This window comes from Sphaerodactylus townsendi, linkage group LG08 (genome assembly GCF_021028975.2).
Source record: "Sphaerodactylus townsendi isolate TG3544 linkage group LG08, MPM_Stown_v2.3, whole genome shotgun sequence".
NCBI classification, from domain to species: Eukaryota; Metazoa; Chordata; class Lepidosauria; order Squamata; family Sphaerodactylidae; genus Sphaerodactylus; species Sphaerodactylus townsendi.
This window is the reverse complement of record NC_059432.1, coordinates 72183715-72206036: the sequence shown is the minus strand read 5'-3', so window position 1 is coordinate 72206036 and position 22322 is coordinate 72183715. Positions and strand designations below refer to the sequence as shown.

General features: G+C 43.1%; 1 protein-coding gene across 3 annotated transcripts in view; it reads right to left on the bottom strand.

Annotated features, from left to right (window-relative positions):
* Window positions 1-8814: 8814 nt before the first annotated feature.
* Window positions 8815-22322, bottom strand: part of SLCO2A1 (solute carrier organic anion transporter family member 2A1) — a 62753-nt gene continuing 49245 nt past the window's right edge. For all 3 annotated transcript variants that reach the window (XM_048504854.1, XM_048504853.1, XM_048504855.1), the window contains 7 exons: window positions 20880-21044; window positions 18335-18524; window positions 16305-16461; window positions 15132-15301; window positions 14115-14179; window positions 12027-12147; window positions 8815-9689 (listed from right to left, as the gene is read on the bottom strand). In XM_048504854.1, coding sequence (XP_048360811.1) covers window positions 9569-9689; window positions 12027-12147; window positions 14115-14179; window positions 15132-15301; window positions 16305-16461; window positions 18335-18524; window positions 20880-21044 — 989 coding nt within the window. In that variant the 3' untranslated portion in view covers window positions 8815-9568. The remainder of the gene's footprint in view (window positions 9690-12026; window positions 12148-14114; window positions 14180-15131; window positions 15302-16304; window positions 16462-18334; window positions 18525-20879; window positions 21045-22322) is intronic.

Below are 22322 nucleotides of genomic sequence, written 5' to 3'. Positions count from 1 at the left end.
GACAGAGGCAGAAAAGCCTGAATGTGAAATGTTAATCCCTCACCGAGCCTGAGTGTGTGAGTGACAGGCTAGAAGTCGGTGGAGTTAAAGAGGAGTTTCTAACAGGATTAGAAGGAGTGCAGCTCTGAGTTCCAGAGTGATCAGATGCGTCTGTGAAAGATCACCAGTGTTGGTGAGAAGAGAGTATTGGGGAAAAATGGACCCTACTCTAGAGATAAGAATTCCTAGCCCAGATTAAGAGCAGAACTAATTCAGCGTGGTATAGTGGTAAAGAGCAGGTGGATTCTAATCTGGAGAACTGGGTTTCATTCCCCACTCCTCCACATGAGTAGCAGAGGCTTATCTGGTAAACCGTATGTGTTTCCACACTCCAGCATTCCTGCTAGGTGACCTTGGGCTAGTCACAGTTCTTCAGAACTCTCTCAGCCCCACGTACCTCACAAGGGTATCTGTTGTGGGGAGAGGAAGGGAAAGGAGCTTGGAAGCCACATTGAGTCTCCTTACAGGAGAGAAAGGTGGGGTATAAATCCAAACTCTTCTTTTTCTAATTCATCTTCTGGACAGTGGTAGAATTGAGGGAACTAAAAGAGTTTGTATCTGAGAGGGACCATTCTCTTGGTCAGAAGAGACGAATTTTCATCCTTAGTTCTTTAGAAGCATTTACTTTAAACACCATGAAGTGCTCCTAAAATTTAGGACTTTTGAGGGGAAAGGAAGTTTGGAGAATACCCCTTTCCATATAGTTCACAGGCATCAGAGTTAACATGTGAAGCTCTGGGTGCTAGCTTGAAAGTCTGTCTTATTTTATCACATTTTAAAACATTAAGAACTCTGTCCTACTGAAATTTTAACAATCAAGCAAACATCATTTCTGCTGAACTTTGAAAACAACTTCATACTTGTATATAGAATTACTTCTTTCCTTATTGTCAATATTCCCTCCTATCCTATTCCCCTGAAGTGTTTGATAAAATTCTATTTATGTGTTTAACTTTGAAAAACTTCTTATGTGGTTATGTGAGGCAAAACAGAACAAACAAGTGAATGGGAGGGCCACCTCAGTCCCCTAACCTGGTTTAGATATTCATTTATTTTAAAGAAGGACAGGGTGGGACAACTGAAGAGAACCTGAAAAGGTTTTATATACACTACACATACACAGAAAAGCTGACCAGCAGCAAAGATCAGAACAAAAGAAGATCTTAGAAGCATTAGGGAATAATCTTTGCCTTTGGGTTTAAGATAGTTTTACCCCTCATGATCCTCTGCCTTCACAGCCTCCTTCACAATACTAGCTTCTCCAGTAATTCTCCAGGTACAGGGGAAAGCATGCTACTTAGCCTTTTTCAAACAGACTGTAACTGGTCTACCACATAAGTAATTCACTCTTTCTACCCAGATCCATCCTGCTGTCCTCTGTCACCTCACCTGTCCTCTGTCATCTCACCAAGTCTGGCCAGCAAGTTTTCATGGAAGAATGGGATCTGAATTTGGGTTTCCCTGATCCTAGTCCAGTATTCTAACCACTGTTTCACACTGCTGGATTTGATTTTCCTTAAGAGCGGTATTGATAATTCATGCAAGCTGTCCAAGAGCAGAGCTTGCTATATCCAAATAAAACCCTTTGTCAGACAGCTCAGTTCCTCCCTAAGCTTATCAAACTAAACCTTGCTGAACATATATTGCTAGATCACAGAGTACAAGACCTCAGCACTATGTAAGTTAGTGAAAAGGTATCTGACAAACCTGGGTAATTGGATCACTTGCATGTAGGCCTCCTTCAAAGATCTTGCTAAGCCTTAGTAAGGTGCTTTCCAAAATGTTACGCCTGAGCTTAGGTAGTTTAGCTCATATAATTTCATTCCCTAGGAAGCTGCAACAAACAGTTCCACCCCAAGCAAAGTTGCACTCTTCTAAACCTGTTATTTTGTATGAATTAGAAAGGTGCAACTCTACTGAACAAGACTGACTTAAGACTTAAGCAGAATTCTGGGCCTTTAAAAATGTATTTTCATCTTCACCCCAGTGATTGAGACAGGGGGAGGTTGGGTATCCCAATATATAAATATATTAGAATGTACTAACAAATAAAATGCCCTGGCCTTGATAACCCTGGATAACCCAATCTCGTCGGATCTCAGAAGCTGAGCTGGGTTGGGTTGGCTAGTATTTGGATGGGAGACCTTCAAGGAATACCAGGGCTACAATAAGTCAGATGTGACCAAACAGCACTTTCCACCACCCAACAAATAAAATAATAAAGGCTTAAGCCAGCTGCTCCAAGCAGGGTAGTCTGGATGTTTGGGGAGGATTGCTTTCATGTATGTGTTAAATGCAGTCAAGTTGTTTCTAACATACTGACCCTTTGAATCAATGTTTGTCTATTTGAACAATTATTCATTTGTTTCAGGGATTCAGGCATTTTTCCTTGATGGTTCCTGTAATGGTGTCATAGAATTCCAGTGTTTGGTTGCTTGGCCTGGAAAAGTAAATAAGTACAGCTATCAGATCTTGATCCCAAATTTTAAGAGACACAGAATTGGGGGGTGGGTGTAAACTGTAATTTGTCATTTTCCCTTCCATGCAATTCTGGCTTTATAATCCCAGGGTATACCCATACTTGCAATATATATTGTTCTTGTGTAGAAGTGCCTTTCTTGAGGCCATCCTGAAGAAATTTTCAGCGAGATCAGACAGGGATATAGTTTCATACTTGCTCAGTGACCATCATACCCACACTACTGAGTCAGTTGCCAGGTTTTTAACTAAGGCACTCGGATCAAGAGTGAAACCTTTTTGTAAGTCTTAGTCATTTGGTTTTAACATATTTTGTATACCACCATCTCTTCTATGCCATTAAAGGTTTTGTATTTGTATTTATTTGTGTAGCAGTGCCCTCCTTCCTAGAATCCAGCTCAATATTTTGTTGTTGGGGGGTTGCATTCTAATATACTCCCAAGGCTTCTTTTCTAACAAAAGACTCATTAAAGGGAAACTACAGAAGATAAGTTATCTCTCTTCCACAAGTGCAGAGCTCTTTAGCTCTTAGTTATGCTAACAGCTCTGAACAAAAACAAAATATCCCAAGGTGGAATATCTCACGCCTCCTTGTAATGTCATACCTAAAGGATCAAAGACTGGCACAGCCAAAAGTCTAGATAGTAATTTCTTCCCCTTGAAGCAGGAAGACAAAATGATCCTGGAGGGGATGGACCCTCAAAGAGGAAATTATGAAATCTCAGGCAAGAAGGAAGAAGTCTGTCTTATTCAGCTTTTGACCAAGGAGGCACAAGTAATTAAGGACTATATCTTTACCTAGAGATTCCATCTTGACCACGTCAAAGGACAATAGGACAGAGTCCCAATTCTTAGAATTAAAATTGTGATAGACTGTTAAATGCTGCAACATTTCAACATTTATTAGCCTACCCTAATTAAATATAATTTGGGTAAGTATAGAGTTTAAGGCTTAGAGGGTTAAGTGTTTTCACCTTTTACCTTGTACCAGTTCTGCCTGATGCTTGAACAGATTATCTGCATTCTTTTTATTTTTGTTTATTAAACATTTTTTGTTTCGTATATTTGAAGCCTGTAAGCACACCACTCCTTTTCTGTCTATCCAAAAAAGCAATACAAGAAGAGAAAGAATAAGAGTTGTTTTTTATACCCCGCTTTTCTGTATCTTTAAGGAATTTCAAAGTGGTTTACAATGACCTTCCCTTCCTCACAACATGCACCTTGTGAGATGGGTGGGGCATGAGAGAGTTCTGTGATTGGCCCAAGGTCATCCAGCAGGCTTCAGGCGGAGGAGTAGGGAAACAAACCTGGTTCACCAGATTAAGAGTCTGCCACTCATTTGGAGTTGTGGGGAATTGAAGGTCACACACCACTCTTAATCACTACATCATGCAGGAATTGTAATTGGTAATGATTCTAAAGTTTTGCCAAAAGATAGGCAACCGTCCCTCCCCCCACACCAACAACCTATATTTGCAGAGGAATGGAAATCTATTTTAAGTCTACAAGTTAAAACCATAACTGGTTCCAGTACAAGATAGATAGTACACTAAAACTTGGTTTAATTGGAGGGTGTGTGTGGATTCTTGGCCAGAGACTAGAGGTTCCTCCTGGCTGTTCCCTGCTCTCCTTCTAATAACTCCTATCAATGACAACTTGAAGGTCTTTTACTGTGAATCCCCCCCCTCCCATTTAAGTTATAGCCTGACAGCCCTAGCAATTTGGATTCATCTGGTGAGCTCAAAATGAGTTTGTGAAATTTGCTGTCCTTTAGAGTTTTTTTAAGTCACTCCAAATACACATGGAAATGAGTTAGCATTTGGAAATGAACTGCTGCCTCCTGCTCAATTTCCTCTGCAATTCTATTTCTATTGTTATGCAGTAAAAAAGCAATAATAATTGAAGGTGCTCAAGAGCAAAGGAACAGCTGGCAAAACGCATAAAGAGTCAAAGAAGGTTAACCAACCTGGTGCGATTGACAGATTATAAACTATATAGCTAGGAAGGTTCTTATGATACTGAATAGGTAGAACTCCACCTTTGGCATGTGAAGGGCAATGGCACTGGAGCTTGAAAGGGGTATTTTAAAAAAATCACAGAAGTGTAAATTAAAGTACTCCATTATCAGTTGCAGATTAGGAGAGGGTGGCTGGCAGCAGCAACCCATTTTTAGTCTTTGAGTGCTTGAACTATATTTATTTATGACAGATGTTAAACAGCTAGCAATACTAATTACAAGGTCCCAAATAAAATCCAAACCATTGCTGGTTGCATGACAATTGGCTCAGTTACCTATCAATAGCAGTGTTGATATCACAAAAAATTACACACACACAATGCCAAAATGACCAAACTGAAGCCATTGTACTTTGGTCACACTATGAGAGGACTTGCTGGAAAAGAAAATAATGCTAGAAGAAATTGAAGGCAGCAAGGAAAGAGGAAGATCCAACATGAGATGGACTGTTTCAATAAAGGAAACCACAGCCCTCAGTTTGCAAGACTACAGTAAGGCTATTTATGATAGGACATTTTGGAGGTAATTAATTCATAGGCCTTCCATGTTGGAAGCAACTTGACGGCGCTGCACACACTACATCTATCCATCTAATATGAACAGATCTGCGAAAATCTAAATCTGTGGATCCTACCCAACTGAAAGGAGGTTTTTATCCAACCTTGGGAGACCCCCTCTCCAAGTTTGCAGAAAAATCTTGACAGTTAAAACCCCCTATATTATGGGGTTTGACTCCCCCTCCAAATGTTAAACTGTGCATGCACAGATTACTTACCTGCACAGATTACTTACCTGCACACTCAATACAGCAACTGACAGGGGCTCTGCCAGCTGACATGGTGGCTCCTGGGGACCCTGCCACCAACACAGCTGAGGGATAGGTCAAGGTAAAGAGGTAAGGGCGGTGGGGGGGGGAAAGAGATATTGGGTAATATAGATAGAGAAGTGGAAAGGGGAGTAGATTGCTGGAAAAGGGAGTGAGAGAAAGAGGGAGTGGAGTATTGAGAAGGGGGGAGGAAAGGAAGCAGATGTTATTCCACCGGGCCTTTGGGGATGCCAGCCGCAGACTGCCTGCCCCCTCTGAAGCCCCCACGACAGTTTTGCCATCTTCAGCATTGCCTGATTGCTGATTCCATCTATTTTTGGGCAATGCTGGCCCTCCTGGCCTTTGGGTTGGGCGCCATCTGTGCATGCATCTGTGCATGTATTCTTATCTGTAATTTTTGGAATTGCTGCTATAATGTATTTTAATGAATTTTAATGTTTTATTGCTATATTGTATTTATGAGATCTTATATTGTATTTGTTTTATGTCTCATTGTATACCGCCCAGAGCCTTTCGGGGGTTGGGCGGTCTATCAAGACTAATAAACAAACAAACAAACAAATAAGTGTGTGTGGGAGATGGAATGAGTTGCAGATCCCCACTTCTATGTGTGTATACATAGACCTTTGTCTAAAGAACTCCAGATAGTTCATCCTCACAACAATTCCATAAAATAAAGAGAATGACTGGTCAAAGGTCACTCTATTTGCTTTATAGCTGAGTGGATTTGAACCCAGGTTTCCTCAGTCTTAATCCAACACTCTAATCACTATACCATACTAGGTCTCAAGGCTGCAAACCAACCCTTGGTGGCTATAAATCAATTTAAATGTAGTTAGAACTGCCAATGTTTCTCATGATAACACAATAAACAGTGTGAAAAGAGGAAGAATGATTTAAAGCGCTTTGAATTTCTTTTTGAGAGAAAGGCAGGGCGTAAATGAAGTAAATAAATATTCTAATAAGCAAGTTTAATAAATAACCCAGGGGCAACCATACATTAAATGTATTTGAATTCAAGGAAATCCTATAGTTATTTTTTTAAAAACTGAAAAAGAAACTTGTGGAAAGGACGTATTCATATGTGTGTGGAGGTTGCGTGCACCTATGCACTTAATAAGTTGCCTGTCACCCAAATTGTCCTCTCCCCATTGCTTTCCCAGGTGGGATTCCCGATGTATGTTTACAGGAACTGTTTGGAACAAAAAACCCTGCATCTTTCCATTAAAGATCACATTTGCCCAAAACTGCTTTTTAATTTTAAAAATGGCTGTCAGGTTTTTTGTTCACATAAGATATAGCATGTTTCTCGGACTGTCAAAAATGAAGAAACAGCACTAGAAAAAAAAGGACTTTAAATTTATCCATGGTTCACCTTGGAACCTATGGAGAGGGAGAGCTTCCAGATGTGTCCAGAATGGGTAATGGAACTGCATCTCCACCCTCTGAAATCAGAGGCTATATGGGTCCAGAGGTCAGAGAGTGCAAGTTCCAAACAAGCATGAAATGGTACACACTTAGAAAGACATTACTGGAAAAGCTTGTAGATAGTGTGGCAAGACTGTTCCTCGATTCCCAATATATTTTTCTCAGTGCCATCTCAAGGACACTCTCCTAGGAGTAAACCCCATGGTATAGATTTGGGAAGGGTTCTGAAAAGACCTGCTTAGGATTATCCTAAAATTTTAAGGCTGGGTGGGGTGGATGTTAATTACCATATAACATGGATATGGCCTCATTAAACTCGGTGTTAGGTGGTACCTTTAAAGCCAGCAGTCTGGCCACAGTATTTAATAACATCCCTTTGGTGCAGTATCTTCTATTAAGTAATTTTCATTTGAATAACTGTACTTAGGGTAGAGTTTAATGCTCTTTTAAAAAGGCAATAGTGCCACCTAGAGGCACTTTGATAATAACCGGATTTCAAAATATCATACATCAGATGGTCTGTTTTGTTTCAGCCTTGCCTTCCAAATTCCAAGGGACTGTCAGGTTCATTTGGTTGTGGTGGCTTTTCCGGGCTGTGTGGCTGTGGTCTGGTGGATCTTGTTCCTAACATTTCGCCTGCATCTGTGGCTGGCATCTTCAGAGGTGTATCACAGAGGGAAGTCTGTCACAGTGAGTAACAGACTTTCCTCTCTGATACACCTCTGAAGATGCCAGCCACAGATGCAGGCGAAACATTAGGAACAAGATCCACCAGACCACGGCCACACAGCCCAGAAAACCAGTGATGTAGGTATAGATTTTTATGGGGGGGAGGCTCAGGGGGGCCACACCCCCACCCGCCCCTGGGGGTATGGCCATGCCTCTCCAAGTCCCGCCCCTGGCCTCAGTGCTTATAAAAGCAGCTCTCCGAGGCCAGGCAGGTATAGCTAGGGAAAATGGAGCCCGGTGCAAAATCTGAGTTTTGAGCCCCCCCCCCCCCCCAATGGGCGGCCGCTGTGATGCTGGAGTCCATCCCCAAACAGCATCACTTTCAATGGTGTTTAGACTAGGGAGCCCAGATTGTCCTTTTAAATCCACTTTAAAGGGAGAATCTGGGGTTCCCAGTTAAAACAACATTGAAAGTGATGCTGTTTTGGGGTGGATTCTCCCCCACCCTGAAACAGCATCACTTTCAATGTTTAAACTGGGGACAGATTCTCCCTTTAAATCCATGCCGAAGGGGGTGGATTTAAAAGGAGAATCTGGGAAATTTGCGGCGGGGAGGCCTGCTGTCAGGGGTGCAATTGTTAAGCTAGCAGGACCAAAATTTCAGGATATCTTTAGGAGACTCTCCTGATGATACCACCCATGTTTGGTGAAGTTTGGTTCAGGGGGGTCCAAAGTTATGGACCCTCAAAGGTGTAGCCCCCTATTAGCTCCCATTGGAAACAATGGGGGATGGGGCACTCCCTTTGGGAGTTCATAACTTTGGACCCCTTGAACCAAACCTCACCAAACGTGGGTGGTATCATCAGGAGAGTCTCCCAACAAATCTCTGACATTGTGGTGCTATTAGCCTAAAAACTGCACCCCCTGCAGGCCAAAAACAAAAACACACACTAAAATACCAAAAAATCACAAATGGGGGGTGGAGCTTTGTACATGTAACCCGAGACCCCCCCCCCTTACCTACGTCCTTGCGAGAAAACCCACCACAACCAGTTGAATCCAGCCATGAGAGCCTTTGACAATACATTGTCAGATTCATGTTTGCTCTTTGGTAAACAAAACAATGAAAACAAATGTATTTTCAAATTCTCTGAAATATGAATCTGAATACTTTCAGCAATACATAAATGAAGCATTCTTCACATATCAGAACAAAAAAGTCCATGTGTACTTTCATTAGCCCCATTCAAAGCACCCTGGGATCAGACATGGTATCACTATAGCAACAGAAAAGCCCAGAGGCAAGGAGGATATTGGCAATCTGATCCTTTCGAGGAGATCAATAAAAGCATATGAATAGGAAAAAGTTGTTTTTATTTAAAACTTCAGTATTTCATAACAATAACTTTAAACAGTGAGTAAAGTTTATATTCACTCTGACCTGTGCAATGGGGGAGGGGGAAGGAAGAGGGGGAGAAAAGAAAGGTGGTATGAAAGTGGAGATGGAACCATGAGCTGTTGATGCTCCAACAAACAATACCCCCATGCAAACAACACAACACAGTCAATATAGGACTGCTTCCTTCTCACCAAAAGACTTCTAAGAAGCTGTGTTCTGCTAACTGTAACAGCTATCATTTGCCATTCCTATCTTTCAAATGTTTTTCAGGAGTCCAGGTTGGCTTTCTATAAACTGATTCATTTGCTTAGAAGAACAAAAGAAATGTCCACTCTAGAGCGTGTCACGTTGGCTGCAAACTATAAGCTTAGTGCCACAAGAGCCCTTGTTGGGCATGCCTGTCCTAGATCCATATACATTTTCATTGAGACTTCCCAGAAAGAATAGTGGGTGGCCATGGCTCTTTAACACTATCCTTTTGGCCAGATCTTGGGAGTCCAGCTTATAGCTCCATTTATCAGCGCCACAATGTCCATTTCACTGAGCTGCACGTATCAGGAGCTTATGTGCAAGAATTGAATGTTCAGTTGTGAATATGAAGCTGTTCCCTTAATGTAAAAATGCCACAAAGGCAGTTAAGTAAATACAGGCAAGGTACAAAACAGTGCTCAAGCCATAAAATGATGCTCAAGAGGTGTCCTTTACTGCAAAGCTATACTGGGCCAGAGGATTTCTGTTGCACATTGTATTCCTTGCTCTTGGTCATCTTCCAGCTGATTAAGCTCAACAGCAAAACGCCAAGAAGTTTGTAGCCCACCTGGAGACCCAAGTACCTGTCAAGAGAAGAAAAAAAAGGATGAAATTCTAATCAAATAAACCTTTAGTTTATATGAACTGGCCCATTTGTTTTGAAATATCCAGGAAAAAAGCTTTGTGGCAATGTAATGGGAATAGCAATATGGTCTAGAAAAGAAATCTCTGGATTAGAGTATGGGAACACAGAATTCTGGAAGCCAGCACAGAAGTTCATCAAACAAATGCCTTCATCACTTAGTGGTTGTGTGGCCAGGGATATTCTGGACCATTCTGTGAACTTTGAGAAGATGGCATTTAGCATGGTGAAAAGTTTTCTTCTGGGGTGAGGAAGGTGGGTTTCCAATGTCAAAGAGCTTCTAGCTCTGGAAACTCCTCTGTACATCTGTTATACAGGATTAAGTGGATGCTCCCAGTCCTCTTGCTTGACCTGGACCTGCAAAGCAGCAGCCTCTAAAGCAATTGGGCCATGCTGGCAGGGGCTGATGGGAATTGTAGTCCAGGAACATCTGGAGAGCCGCAGGTTGCAGACCCCTGCTCTAAAGAGTGCGTGATCCAGGCTAATGGGCCCCTAGAGTGGGTAGTCTGGACTTTCCATAGGACATGCAGACTGAGAGGCCAAAAGGTTACTGTTGTTGACTTGAGTCTTTAACAGCCCTTCCCTAGTTGAGTATACCAGCCCATACTATCTGAATAACGCTTGTGGTGAAGAAAGTAGACAGTGGTTTCAGGCCAGCACTGAGGAAGGGTGTGGTTACTATATAGTGAAATCACAAATATCCTTAGTTCAGCTCTTCCAGTTAGCCAGGGTAAGTGATTGGGAAGTGGTGAAGGAGGCATTTTTACCTGGCCTAGAAGTCAAGATCAGGGGATTGTGGTGCTGGATAGCCGTGCCGTGTCTCCATTCTTCATGTTCTGAATGCAACCAGTCTGGACTATTTTGTTTTTACATACCCAAGCTTGCAAACACAGAGTTCTTCTGGAACTTATCTGCTGCTATGAAGGCAAGTGGGTTCTAGATCAAATCAAACCTGAACTGAAAGCTAAAGTGAATAAACTGAGGTTGTCGTACTTTGATCACATTATGAGAAGACAAGAGTCACTGGAAAAGTCTATAATGCTATGAAAGGTTGACGGCAACAGGAAAAGAAGACCCAACATGAGATGGATTGACTCTATAAAGGAAGCCATGGTCCTCAGTTTGCAAGACCTGAACAAGGCTGTTAATAATAGAATGTTTTGGAGGATATTGATTCATAGGGTCACCATGAGTTGGAAGTGACCTGAAGGCACTTAACATAAACACACTTATAAAAACAAAAAATCATCTGGGAATTTTCAGTGGTTAATCTTGGCTTTTCAAAGGTTGTTCAGAGGAATGGTCTCTCTTCACCCTATTTTCTTCTCCTCTGGGATGGTACAGCCAATGCAGAGCTTTCACACCTCCTCAAATACCTCATTGTTTAGGCAAGCTAAGTCACCTATTCATCTGAGAGTGACTCAGCAAGGCATATGTAGGAATTCTTTTGTTGGCAACCATCCATTTTTGCCTCACAAAGGCCTTGTAGCATTTTTTTAGGGGAGAGAAAGGACAGAAGGTCTACTGCAAAAGCCTGGCCTTGATGTGAAGATTTAAAGTGGTTTCCTAGAACAACTTCAAGGCTTCCTTGGGTGTGGCTCAGGTGAAATTCCTGGGGCTTTAATCTGGTTCTAGATCTGAGTCACTTGGAAGGTCTTCCAGAAGGCTTTCATCAACAAATGGCAAAGCAGCAATCAGAGGATGCCAGAGCGCATTTGCGCACATGGCCTCAGGGGCTTGGATAATTGGGTCTTCCACAAAACATTCCATGAAACAATAACCCAATAGTTCTCAGAATCAGGTTTTTCTCTTAGCCTTAAGTCTCAGCGTGAAGATCATGATGTACATGCATATGTGGATTAAATAAAGCGGGGATCAGAACTCTAGGCAGAGGCGGGGTAGAAAATGTAAATCCAGACAACAGTGAGCCATGTCTGACAAACAACAACCCTCATGGATAACTGCAACAAAGCCGTATGACAAGCAGAGTTTCTTCCTCTTGGCTTCTGTTTTCCGCTGCTGGAAGGAAGGAGAAGTATGCTGCTGCTTCAAGGCCTATTCAATAACATTCCCACACAGAGGACATTGGGGTAAGTCACTGCCTCTTCAGTTAACCTACTTTACAGGGTTGTTTTGCAGATAAAATGGGATAAATGGAAACCAGAGATCCTTGGAGGAGGACAAGCAAATTCCAAAGGTAAGAATTGTTTTTTGTCACAGCCCAAGTCAGAAAGGCCCGACCTCAGCAAAACACAAAACTAGATTCCCAGCTAAGTACCTGTTGCGCAGTAGGCTGTTGTCATAGTAAGCACAGGATCCAATCTTGCCATTCTGTTTTCTCCACCAGATGCATGAAGAATCAATGAGTAAGCCAAAGAGGGCAGGAGCTGGCAACCAAGCTTCCGAAGAACAGAGGGAGCAAAAACAACGTGTTAGAGCTTAAATCTGAGACAGAGCTAAGCTCTGTGTTATGGATGTGAAGTACTGGTTGCATCAGGTGCAAAACTTCAGAGTCACTATAGGACAGAAAGAGCTCTGCTGCATCAGACCAAAAGTCGACTGAAATTCAGCATCCTGTTTCTCATAGTGGCCAGCCAGGTATTTTTGGGAGACTCAAGCACAGCATGAGGGCAACATCCTTTACCTGCTATAGTCCCTCAGCAACTGGGATTCAGATGTACACAGTCTCAAACATGGACCTCTCATTTAATTATCATGGCTGAAAGCTACAATGGACCCCTCCTACATGGATCTTCTCTTGAAGTCAAAGCTAGCTGCCAACATTGCATTTTGCGTCAGAAAAATCCATATGATAATCATGCACTGTGTGGCGATGCACACTCTTTTTCTGTCCTTCCACTGCGGTAGAAAACAGGTCTTTCCATCCATTTCCATCATAAGAACCTAAGAAACAGCCTGCTGGATCAGACCAGAGTCCATCTAGTCCAGCACTCTGCTACTCACAGTGGCCCACCAGGTGCCTTTGGGAGCTCACATGAAGGTTGTGAAAGCAATGGCCTTCTGCTGCTGCAGCTCCTGAGCACCTGGTCTGCTAAGGCATTTGCAATCTGAGATCAAGGAGGATCAAGATTGGTAGCCAGAGATCGACTTCTCCTCCATAAATCTGTCCAAGCCCCTTTTAAAACTATCAAGGTTAATGGCCATCACCACCTCCTGAGGCAGCATATTCTAAACACCAATCACGCGCTGCGTGAATAAATGTTTCCTTTTATTAGTCCTAATTCTTTCCCCCAGCATTTTCAATGTATGTCCCCTGGTTTTAGTATTGTGAGAAAGAGAGAAAAATTTCTCTCTGTCAACATTTTCTATCCCATGCATAATTTTATAGACTTCAATCATATCCTCCTTCAGACGTCTCCTCTCCAAACCAGAGTCTCAAACGCTGCAACCTCTCCTCAGAAGGAAGGTGCTCCAATCCCTCAATCATCCTCATTGCCCTTCTCTGAACTTTTTCTATCTCTTCGATATCCTTTTGGGTCTTGGCTTTTATCTGGTGGAACATTCTGTCTGGGGAGACCAGAGCCCTGCAGGATTGAATGCAATTCCACAGGGCTTGTAAGACACAGCTATTCCACCAGGCAGCTATGATAGTACATCAACTACCCCTTTCTCCTTCCCTGCTTCCCCACTGTCCTTCCTCTCCTTCTTCCCTTCCCGTTCACTTTCCTTCCCTCCTCCCTTCTCTTTCCCATTTGTTTTTTCGTCTCCTCTATTTATTATATTGTTTATTGATCCTGTTGCTGAAGTCCCATACAAGTTTGAGATCACAAATCCTGGATAGAATAAGGGACAAGTGTATAGATTGATTAATGGCCTGGACTAGTTTCCTTTATTACGTAGTTTTTAAGTTCCATATTCATTTTTAAAATACAAGGTTAAAATTATTTATAACATCTATACATTGTTTCATCAGACACTGGAAACCAGATTCAGCCTGAAAGGGGACGGGAGGGATAGAACCCTAAGAAGTTTTGCATTATCTCTATGTAAGGTCAGAGGATTATGGCCTATAGGGACATGGGGTCACCCATGTCCCCAGGTGTATGTCATTTGGTTGGGGGGGGATCTGGACTCCCCCCACGTAACCAAACAGTGTGTGCCCCAGTCGCACAACACCAAGCTCCACCCCCTGCAGGCCAGCTTTTGGGCAAAAGCCAGGGGCAGGGTTCAGGGATGGGGATCCACCCACAAGTGCAGGGTGGGGGGTGGAGAGTGCCCAGGAAAGAAGTTATCTCCAGGCACCATTTCCCCCGATACGCCTCTGTGCAAGGTACACATATAAGGTACACGTCTGGAGTGCCAGATGCTAGAACAAGAGGTATAATGAAGTCAGGCAGGCACTTACCTAGCAATCTCATCAACAAGAACTGGACTCCAATGGCAAACGACTTTTCATCATAGCTCACCACACTGTGTACGATAAAAACATAGCAAATTTTATATGCAAGGGTGACTTACTCCTCTAGACCAGGGGTAGGGAACCTGTGGCTCTTCTGCCCTTGCACTGTGGCTCCACGAGCCGAGCCACCGGGCCCATCCTTGCCCGCCCTGCAGGCAGCAGGGCGGGCGCACCAACTGCCCACGGTCGGCTGGGCCACGCCGTGGGCTTCCCCTCTCGCCCGCCCCTGCAGGCGGGGCGGGCACTTTCCCAGCAGCCGGTGAGGCTGAGCTGCCGGCTTCATCCTTGCCCGCCCTGCAGGCAGCAGGGCGGGCGGATCCATGCGCTTCTCAGAATGAGTGGAGTAAAAGGGGGAAAAAACCTATATATATAGTGTTATCTTTATTTTAAATGTCAAAAATTATTTGCGGCTCCAAATGTTTTCTTTTCCCATGGAAAACGGGTCCAAATGGCTCTTTGAGTGTTAAAGGTTCCCTACCCCTGCTCTAGACAAAAGTGATAATTAAAAAACATGATTATCTTTGTCACACAAAAAGGGAGGTTCTAAAGCAGGTATCAATTTCCTACAATAAAGCCAAAAATGGCCCCATATGAGTGATGGCAAGGCCTTCCCAGTGGTGGCACTCCAGCTGTAAAAGTCAAGCAAGCTGGTGTCCAACCCTTTTAAGTATTTTAAGTCAAGCGAGCTGGTGTCCAACCCTCTTTACTTTCAGAAAACAAGTTAAAATGTATGTAGGATTTCATTAATATTTTATCATATCGACAGTTCTAATTATTTTACTTTAAAAAAATAAACTTTTTTATTTTTTAGCCTTTTATGACTAGAAAGCTGGGGGAACATATGGGAACAGACAGCTGGCGTATATCCTGAAATGGAAGAGGACCTCACCCTAGAATAATTTTGCAATGGTTACTTCTTCTGTTGCAGTAAGTCTGCCAGCCCTGAGCCCTTCTGCTACTTACCGTAACACCATCATGTAGAGAGGGTTGTGACACAGGCAGGCTACCAGTGCTGCAAATGAGATGAGACCTACAGCACGAACCAGCAAATGGCCACAGCTAATCGGGCAGGACCCTGACTTCGCCGAGGACTGTCCATCTGTCGTGTTGACACAGGAGCAGTTTGTATACACCTGGTTGAAAAGGAAGAAAAGAAAGTCAAAGTCATCTCAGGGGGATTGGTAATGCCTTTGCAGAATCTTCCCTGGGTGAGGGTGGGCAACCCTGTGGTTGCCAAAGGCTCAAAGTAGGTTAGCGGGAGGAGACAAGGTAATGGCTTGTGCGCAGTCCCACTACAATAGCGCAACTTCACTGACAGCCATTGCTTTTGAACATGAAAATCCCATTGTAAAACCTGAGTCACAGCGCCTCATCCTGAAATCATTTAAATACAATTACTTCAATAAAGGCAAATGTGTAAAACTAAGAGAACAGGAATTTATGGGTGACCACTCACATTACATATACATTTCAGGAGTCTGTGCAGTAGTTATGACTTTTGGTTTAAATTTCAACTGGGGGAATGTGGACCAGACGGTTTCTCTCATGGTAACCCACCTCACAGGGCTATTACAAAAATGAAATGGGGAAGAGAAGAAGAAAGAAGTCATGAAAGCTACCCTGAGCTCCTGGGAGGGAGGGAGAAAACGAACACTAGTGAGGCTTGCTAGGAAGGCACACTCAACTGGCATTATTTTACTTTTCAAAATCTACTTTTGTTACAAACAAGATGATGAACAAACAATGAAATGAGCAAATGTTCACGCGGCGCTTTTAAAAATCTTTAAAATAGACTAAGAGTCTGCCTGAAGCAGGTGAGGGAGGGCAAGGCAAACTACCTTGTCCTTAGGATAGGCTAAGAGTGTGTGACTGGCCCAGGGTCCCCCAACATGCTTCTATGGCAGAGTAGGGATTTGAATCTGAATCTTCCAGATCCTGGTCTGACACACTAACCCCACTGGCTCTCAAATGGCCATCCACTCGGCTGTTCTCCCATCTTTCCCACAACTTGAGGAGCCTTGCTCCAGAATCATTCCTAATTCCTGTTTACCTAAAAGTTCATGAAGTCAAACCAGTAGCTACTAAAGATTCCATATCTTCTCCCTGGCCCCTGAAGTCCTCCTTAGGGTTACATACCATCACCATGTCTGCAGAAGAATTTATGCTGAAGGCAGTACAACCTGCATGGCAGGGAGAGATGTATTCCACTTTGTCATCTCCACAGACTGGGTGGAAGAGATCAGCACAGAAGCAGTGCTTGTTGCATGGAAACTGCAACGAGGAACTAGATGTTCTGCCAAAAAAACAAACACACACAGACAAAATAATATGAAATTAAGCAGGAAGAGTGACAGATAGTTTCTTGAATACACTGAATGATTAAACTCTGTTTCCCAGTCTCTGCTGTTGCCATTCAGAAATCTGGCCTCCTGCCTACAGCCCTCCAGTAGGTATCTCTGACGTTTTCAGTGAACTTGGTCTCGATTATTATTTACATACACATGCAAACACTTTGGATGGGAGGCCAGCCATCCTGTGCCAAGAAAGAAAAAGAAAAGAAAAGCTTAATTAAAGCTGAGAGCATTCTAGGTGCCAATCGCAGCCTGAGGCTAAGACTGCATCTTACATTGGTAAGACAGCACTCTGCTTGCAAGAGCAATAACCTGTCTAAACCAGTGATGTCTATCTTGATTTACAAAAGTGGGAGCTCTTTTGTGAGATCCTCTCCAGGAGGAAATAGGAGGGGTTGAACCTGGAAATAGTCACCTTGTACAAGCACAGCTGAGTTTAAGCCTCACTGAAAATGTCTGACGGTTTGTGTGGTCTCCACGGCATTAAAAACAAAATCTGTGAATGAATGAGAAGCTGATTGTGCCCCAGAGCCTATGTCCTTACTGTGTTCCACAGCCTATAATACATCCTTACATCCATGAATGGATGATCACAGAAGCCAAGATCAAGATGTTGTCTTCATGCTTCAAACTTCCTTGATTAAAATAGCAATCTGGAGCCTTATTTTAAATCGATATCAGCATGTCTGCAATATCCACTCTGCTGGGGAAAATGCCATCAGAAACAGAATGTAGTAGCTAATGGATTTCAGTGTGAGTGTATCGTCCTGTACCAGCTCCATTGGCTGCCAATTGAGTTCCGGGTCATGTTCAAAGTGCTGATTCTAACCTTTAAGGTTATAAGCGGCCTTGGGCCTGCATACTTGAGGGACCGCATCTCCCCATATTGCCCCATTAGGGCCCTCCGATTATTGGAGTAATTCCTATTAGAGGTCCCTGGCCCGAAACATGTCCGACTGGCCTCTACTACGGCCAGGGCCTTTATGGTCCTGGCCCCTCTCTTGTGGAACAGGTTCCTGAAAGAGACCAGGGCCTTGCGGGACCTGTTTAGTTTCCGCAGAGCCTGCAAAATGGACCTGTTCCGCCAGGCATTTGGCCAGGCAGGCTGAAGTATATTCCACCATCTTGGCCTCCAGTGGGTGCTGTGGGGTGGGGTGGGGGGGACTTTTATTGCCATCTGTATTATGATATTGTTTTGTTTTAATTATATATAGCGGGTTTTAAATATTGTTGCTATTATATTTTTAATCTTTACGCTGTATGTCGCCCTGAGCCTTTTGGGGGAGGGTGACTCAGAAATCGAAAGAATAAATAAACAAACAACTTTGTTTCATAGTCAGAAAGCTGTCATCCTGATTCTGGTTCAGCGCTGTGGATTGCAACTGAGAGTAATGCAAGCACCCCTGGCAAAAACAGGGACTTTTTTCTTGGGACATTCCTACATATACAGTGAGACACCAGCATGCAGACTCCACGACCTACACTACAGCGGGTCATTGGCAGCCAGGAGAACAACATGGATAACTTTAAAAATCTGTGTAGTACTGGAGAGCAAAGACTGTATGTGGAAGCAGTCCACCTTCCCCCCCTAAGCAAGTGTTACAAAGAGAAGATCTCAAAGAGGTGGCAAGAGGAGAGGGCAGTGAGACCCAGAGGTGGTGTATGTCGGGAGATGAAAGAGAAGGAGTAAAAAGAAGGGAGAAATTATTCCAAGTTGAATGTTGACAGGCAGATTTGGATGGGGAAGTTGCCACCTCAGATTTGAGCGAAACTTGATAGTTTTCCACCACATGCACTGAGAGAAGAACACATTACCTGGGTGGATAAATTCCAGCCACAGTCTCTGGGGAACAGCCTGTAAAGAAGAGAGGAAGGCACAGCAGTGTGGAAATGAGCAGCACAATAATGGAGAAACGTGGGATGGTTTTCAGGGAGAAGCCAAAATGCTTCATGGCGATGCCTCCAAACAGCATTCCCAGAGCAGCAGCAGGCAGATTGATGATTCCTGCAAGAGTTGAAAGAGGCCTTAAGCTGACAAAGGACAAAAACTCTCAGCGCAACAGAAGGACATCAGCCTTGAAACTAGGATTACAAGAAACTGCACAACCAGTTGCCTAGTGAGAGTAACTTCCATCATGTCTTTGTGTACAAGTAGAATCCTTAGTTAGGGTTCTTGGCCTTTGCGTCAGAGGCCTGTGTCACAGAATGCCTCAATGGAAGCATCTTTTGATAAGGAATCTGCATGAATCCTGCTGCTAATCTCCAGAGGCAAAGGGATTCACTGGGGGAGAGGTGGAAGAGAGGATAGTTATTTCTCCCAACCCAGCTTGGCATACAAAGCAGTGTTTACAGAGTCCCTTCTAGCCATCAGCAGGGTCCCAGACTACTGCTGCCATTGGGCAAAAGTAGAGCAGCCCTAGGCCATGGTCCCTCCACCATCTGTTCTACCAAAGACAGTCAACTGATCTCTCTGGTTTTAAAGGGTGTGATGATCTGCCAGAGCACAATTGGGCTTAACCTATTGACACATCAAGGCCACTGCATAAGCTGGGCAATATTTCATTGTGGCTTTAAAAAGAAATCAAGAAGAGAATGGAATGGAAGCACTTCTGATTGATTCTCAGTCAGGATAGGCAGAAGTGCCCTTTGCTCTTGCTGCCTCTGACAAGACTGCAGAGCTGTTAAAGCAATCACAACCACTTCCTCAGTCGAATAGGTTTTTCTTCTTTTTTACTTTAAGGTCAGTTGAAGATACAAACCATGTATTTTAAAGATTTTATTCACTTCATTTATACCCACTTTTCTCCCCAACAGGAATCCAAAGGAGCTTTGTTCTCCTTCCCCGCATTTTTATTTTTATCTTTTATTTTATTCAACAAACAAACAAAAACAGAAAAAAACTTAAAATAAAAAATCAGTGAGCATCACAATACAAAACTGATATGAAGAATAACTTATTTCCAGAAAAACTGGAACACACACCCAAAGCATATGATTAAGGGGTCACCCAACCTGCTTCTGTGGCAGAGTGGGGATTTGAATCTGAATCTTCCAGACCCTTGTCTGACACACTAACCAGGGGTCTGCAACCTGCAGCTCTCCAGATATTCATGGATTACAATTCCCATAAGCCTGATGGGATTTGTAGTCCATGAACATCTGGAGAACCGCAGGTTGCAGACCCCTGCACTACCCACACTGGCTCTCAAATGGCCATCCATTCGGCTGTTCTCCCTGTGAGTTATAACACCCACAATTAGATGCTTTACTCAATCCTTTGATAAAGAGTTGCTGTGGAGTCCAGTATACATTTTAAACATAATTGTTTGCTGAGTAAGTCTCAACTTCAGATCTGAGGAGAGAGCAGGTATAAACTCTAAGGCCATATCCCATTGCTTTGGCAAACAGAGCAATTTAGCTCCTTATTCCATTTATTCTTGGTCATGTTTAGTGTGGTTAGCGTGTCAGGCTAAGATCTTGGAGAATGCCCCCTGTGCTGTGGAACCTGGTAGGGTGACTATGTATGTCATATTTGTAAATTGATATCAAATATTTATAAACAAATATTGTAGGTTTTGTTTTCTGCTTTGATTCAATTAGTGTTTCTATGAACAAAGGGGACTCTGAGATGCTTAATGCTGCAGGTACAGATACCAACAAGTTTTGCAGCTGCAAGTATTGCCATTCTACATAAGGTGGCAAGTGATATCTAGATGTCAGCTTGGAAAGTGGTAATAACTTATCATCATCACCTATTTGGTCCAATGTAAAAACGTCCCTTACACTCCAAGCCTTCCTTGCTCCCAATTTTTAGATCTGGATTGGTTCATATTAATTTAGCATATGAAAATCAGTTTAATTGACATTGTCATGCTGCCATGTAGTTGCAAAATTTGGAAGAGGAATGGATTCCACTCTAGCATAAGTAGACCCTAATGCATCCCACTTAGAAAGAGACACCAGACAAGAGCTTCCAAAGGAGTTGAGTATGCGTGACTACCCTAAGGTCACCCTACCAGCTTCCACAGCACAGGGGGCATTCTCCAAGATCTTAGTCTGACACTCTAACCACACTAAACATGACCAATCATTTTTCAATGCTGAACACCTACTGTGGCTCAGGGGCATCCTTTTACCTATGGAACATAAGGCTGATGAAGCCAATGGGATATCTGTTCCATTCTGACCTCTGTATGCCCCATCAGATTCCCATGCCACTCTGATATAATACCGAGACAAACAGACTCTGCCACCCTCTGGGCCGTAAGTGTGCTCTGTCCACAGTTTCATACAGGGAAAAGATTTGTGCTGCAGATAAACCACACAGTCCATCAGTCCAGAACCACTAATGTGCTCTCACCAATGAGAAAGTTTGCATAGGAGGGGCTGGTTCCAAACTCTTTCTCCAGGTATTTGTTGAGGAAGGTAGAGAGTCCAGCGATGACTGAGGAGAAACTGCACTGAGCTAAGACCAGTAATACGAAGAATGGATTAAGAATCAGCGAGAGGAAGCCTTGAGGGAACTCTGAAACCCAAGAAAAAAGAATGGGGCAAAAAGTTTAGAGACAGAAAAGATCTCATCAGCAATTCATACAAATGATAGCATTCTTTAAATTGAAAAATGCTTTTTTTACTAAGTCCCTGCAGAAATCTACAAATGATGTTGGTTGCATAAGAAAGCCCCACAGGAAGAACTGGAATGCTCTTCTTCTTGGGCCAGATATTGAAAGTGTCAAAGGTCAATGATGCATTCCTAGATTGATTTAGATTCTTCTTCTGTTAATTGTTTAGGGAAGAGCTATTTATAACATGTCGAAAAGTAAGATATGAAACCTCTTTTAAAAAGTGAGCCAAAATATCTCAGCTAAGCATGATGGAGATTATGGCAGGAAACTTGCAAGGAAGGCATGATGGGAACCATCATCCCCTTGGGTTACTAATAGGCTTGGAGATTTGGGTGCACTGAATCCCGGATTTGGCCCAAATCTGGGCAAATTCATGCCAAATTTGGCCTGAATATGTCCTGCCTGAATACAAGCTGATCCGAATGCCTTTTATTCAGGATGGGGGGGGGGGTATTTTGGGTTTTTTTGCGTTTCGGTCTGCAGGGGGTGCTACTGGCACCAAAATTTCAGGGTCTCATTCAGAGACTGTCCTGATGATGTCACCCAACTTTGGTGAAGTTTGATTCAGGGGGGCAAACTTATGGACTCCCAAAGTGGGTGCCCCAATGGTTTCCAATGGGAGCTAACAGGAGATGGGGCTACCTGTTTGAGGGTCCATAACTTTGGCTCCCCTGAACTAAACTTCACTAAACTCAAGTGGTATCATCAGGACACTCTTCGGATGAGACTGTGAAATTTTGGTGCTGCTAGCTTTAAAAATGCTCCCCTGACAGGCACCCCAAGATTCTCTGATCTACAGTGTCTTGGGTCCATTGTAGCCAATTGAGAATTTCTGAGTGTCTAAGCAGCCTGCATATTTTTCAAGGTAGAGGCACCAGACTTTCAAGGTGGCTCCAGGAAGCCCTCCTGGCAACCGCATCCAGGCTTAGTAAACTTTGCTTTTAATGCTTCCAATAAAAATATTACACTGATTTTGGATTTTCTAATAATCGACCACTTGTTATTAGGTTTAGTTTAGAAAAATCTATATTATGGGTAAAAGTGTGGATTACAAATTTTAGCTAGTTAAAGATCATAGGAACTCTGGTTCAGCATGACTGCAAATCAAAGTTTATCTATGTGATACGTTACAGAATGGTTTCACATTACTACCTTTGAGAAAATGTTAACTGTGTGTG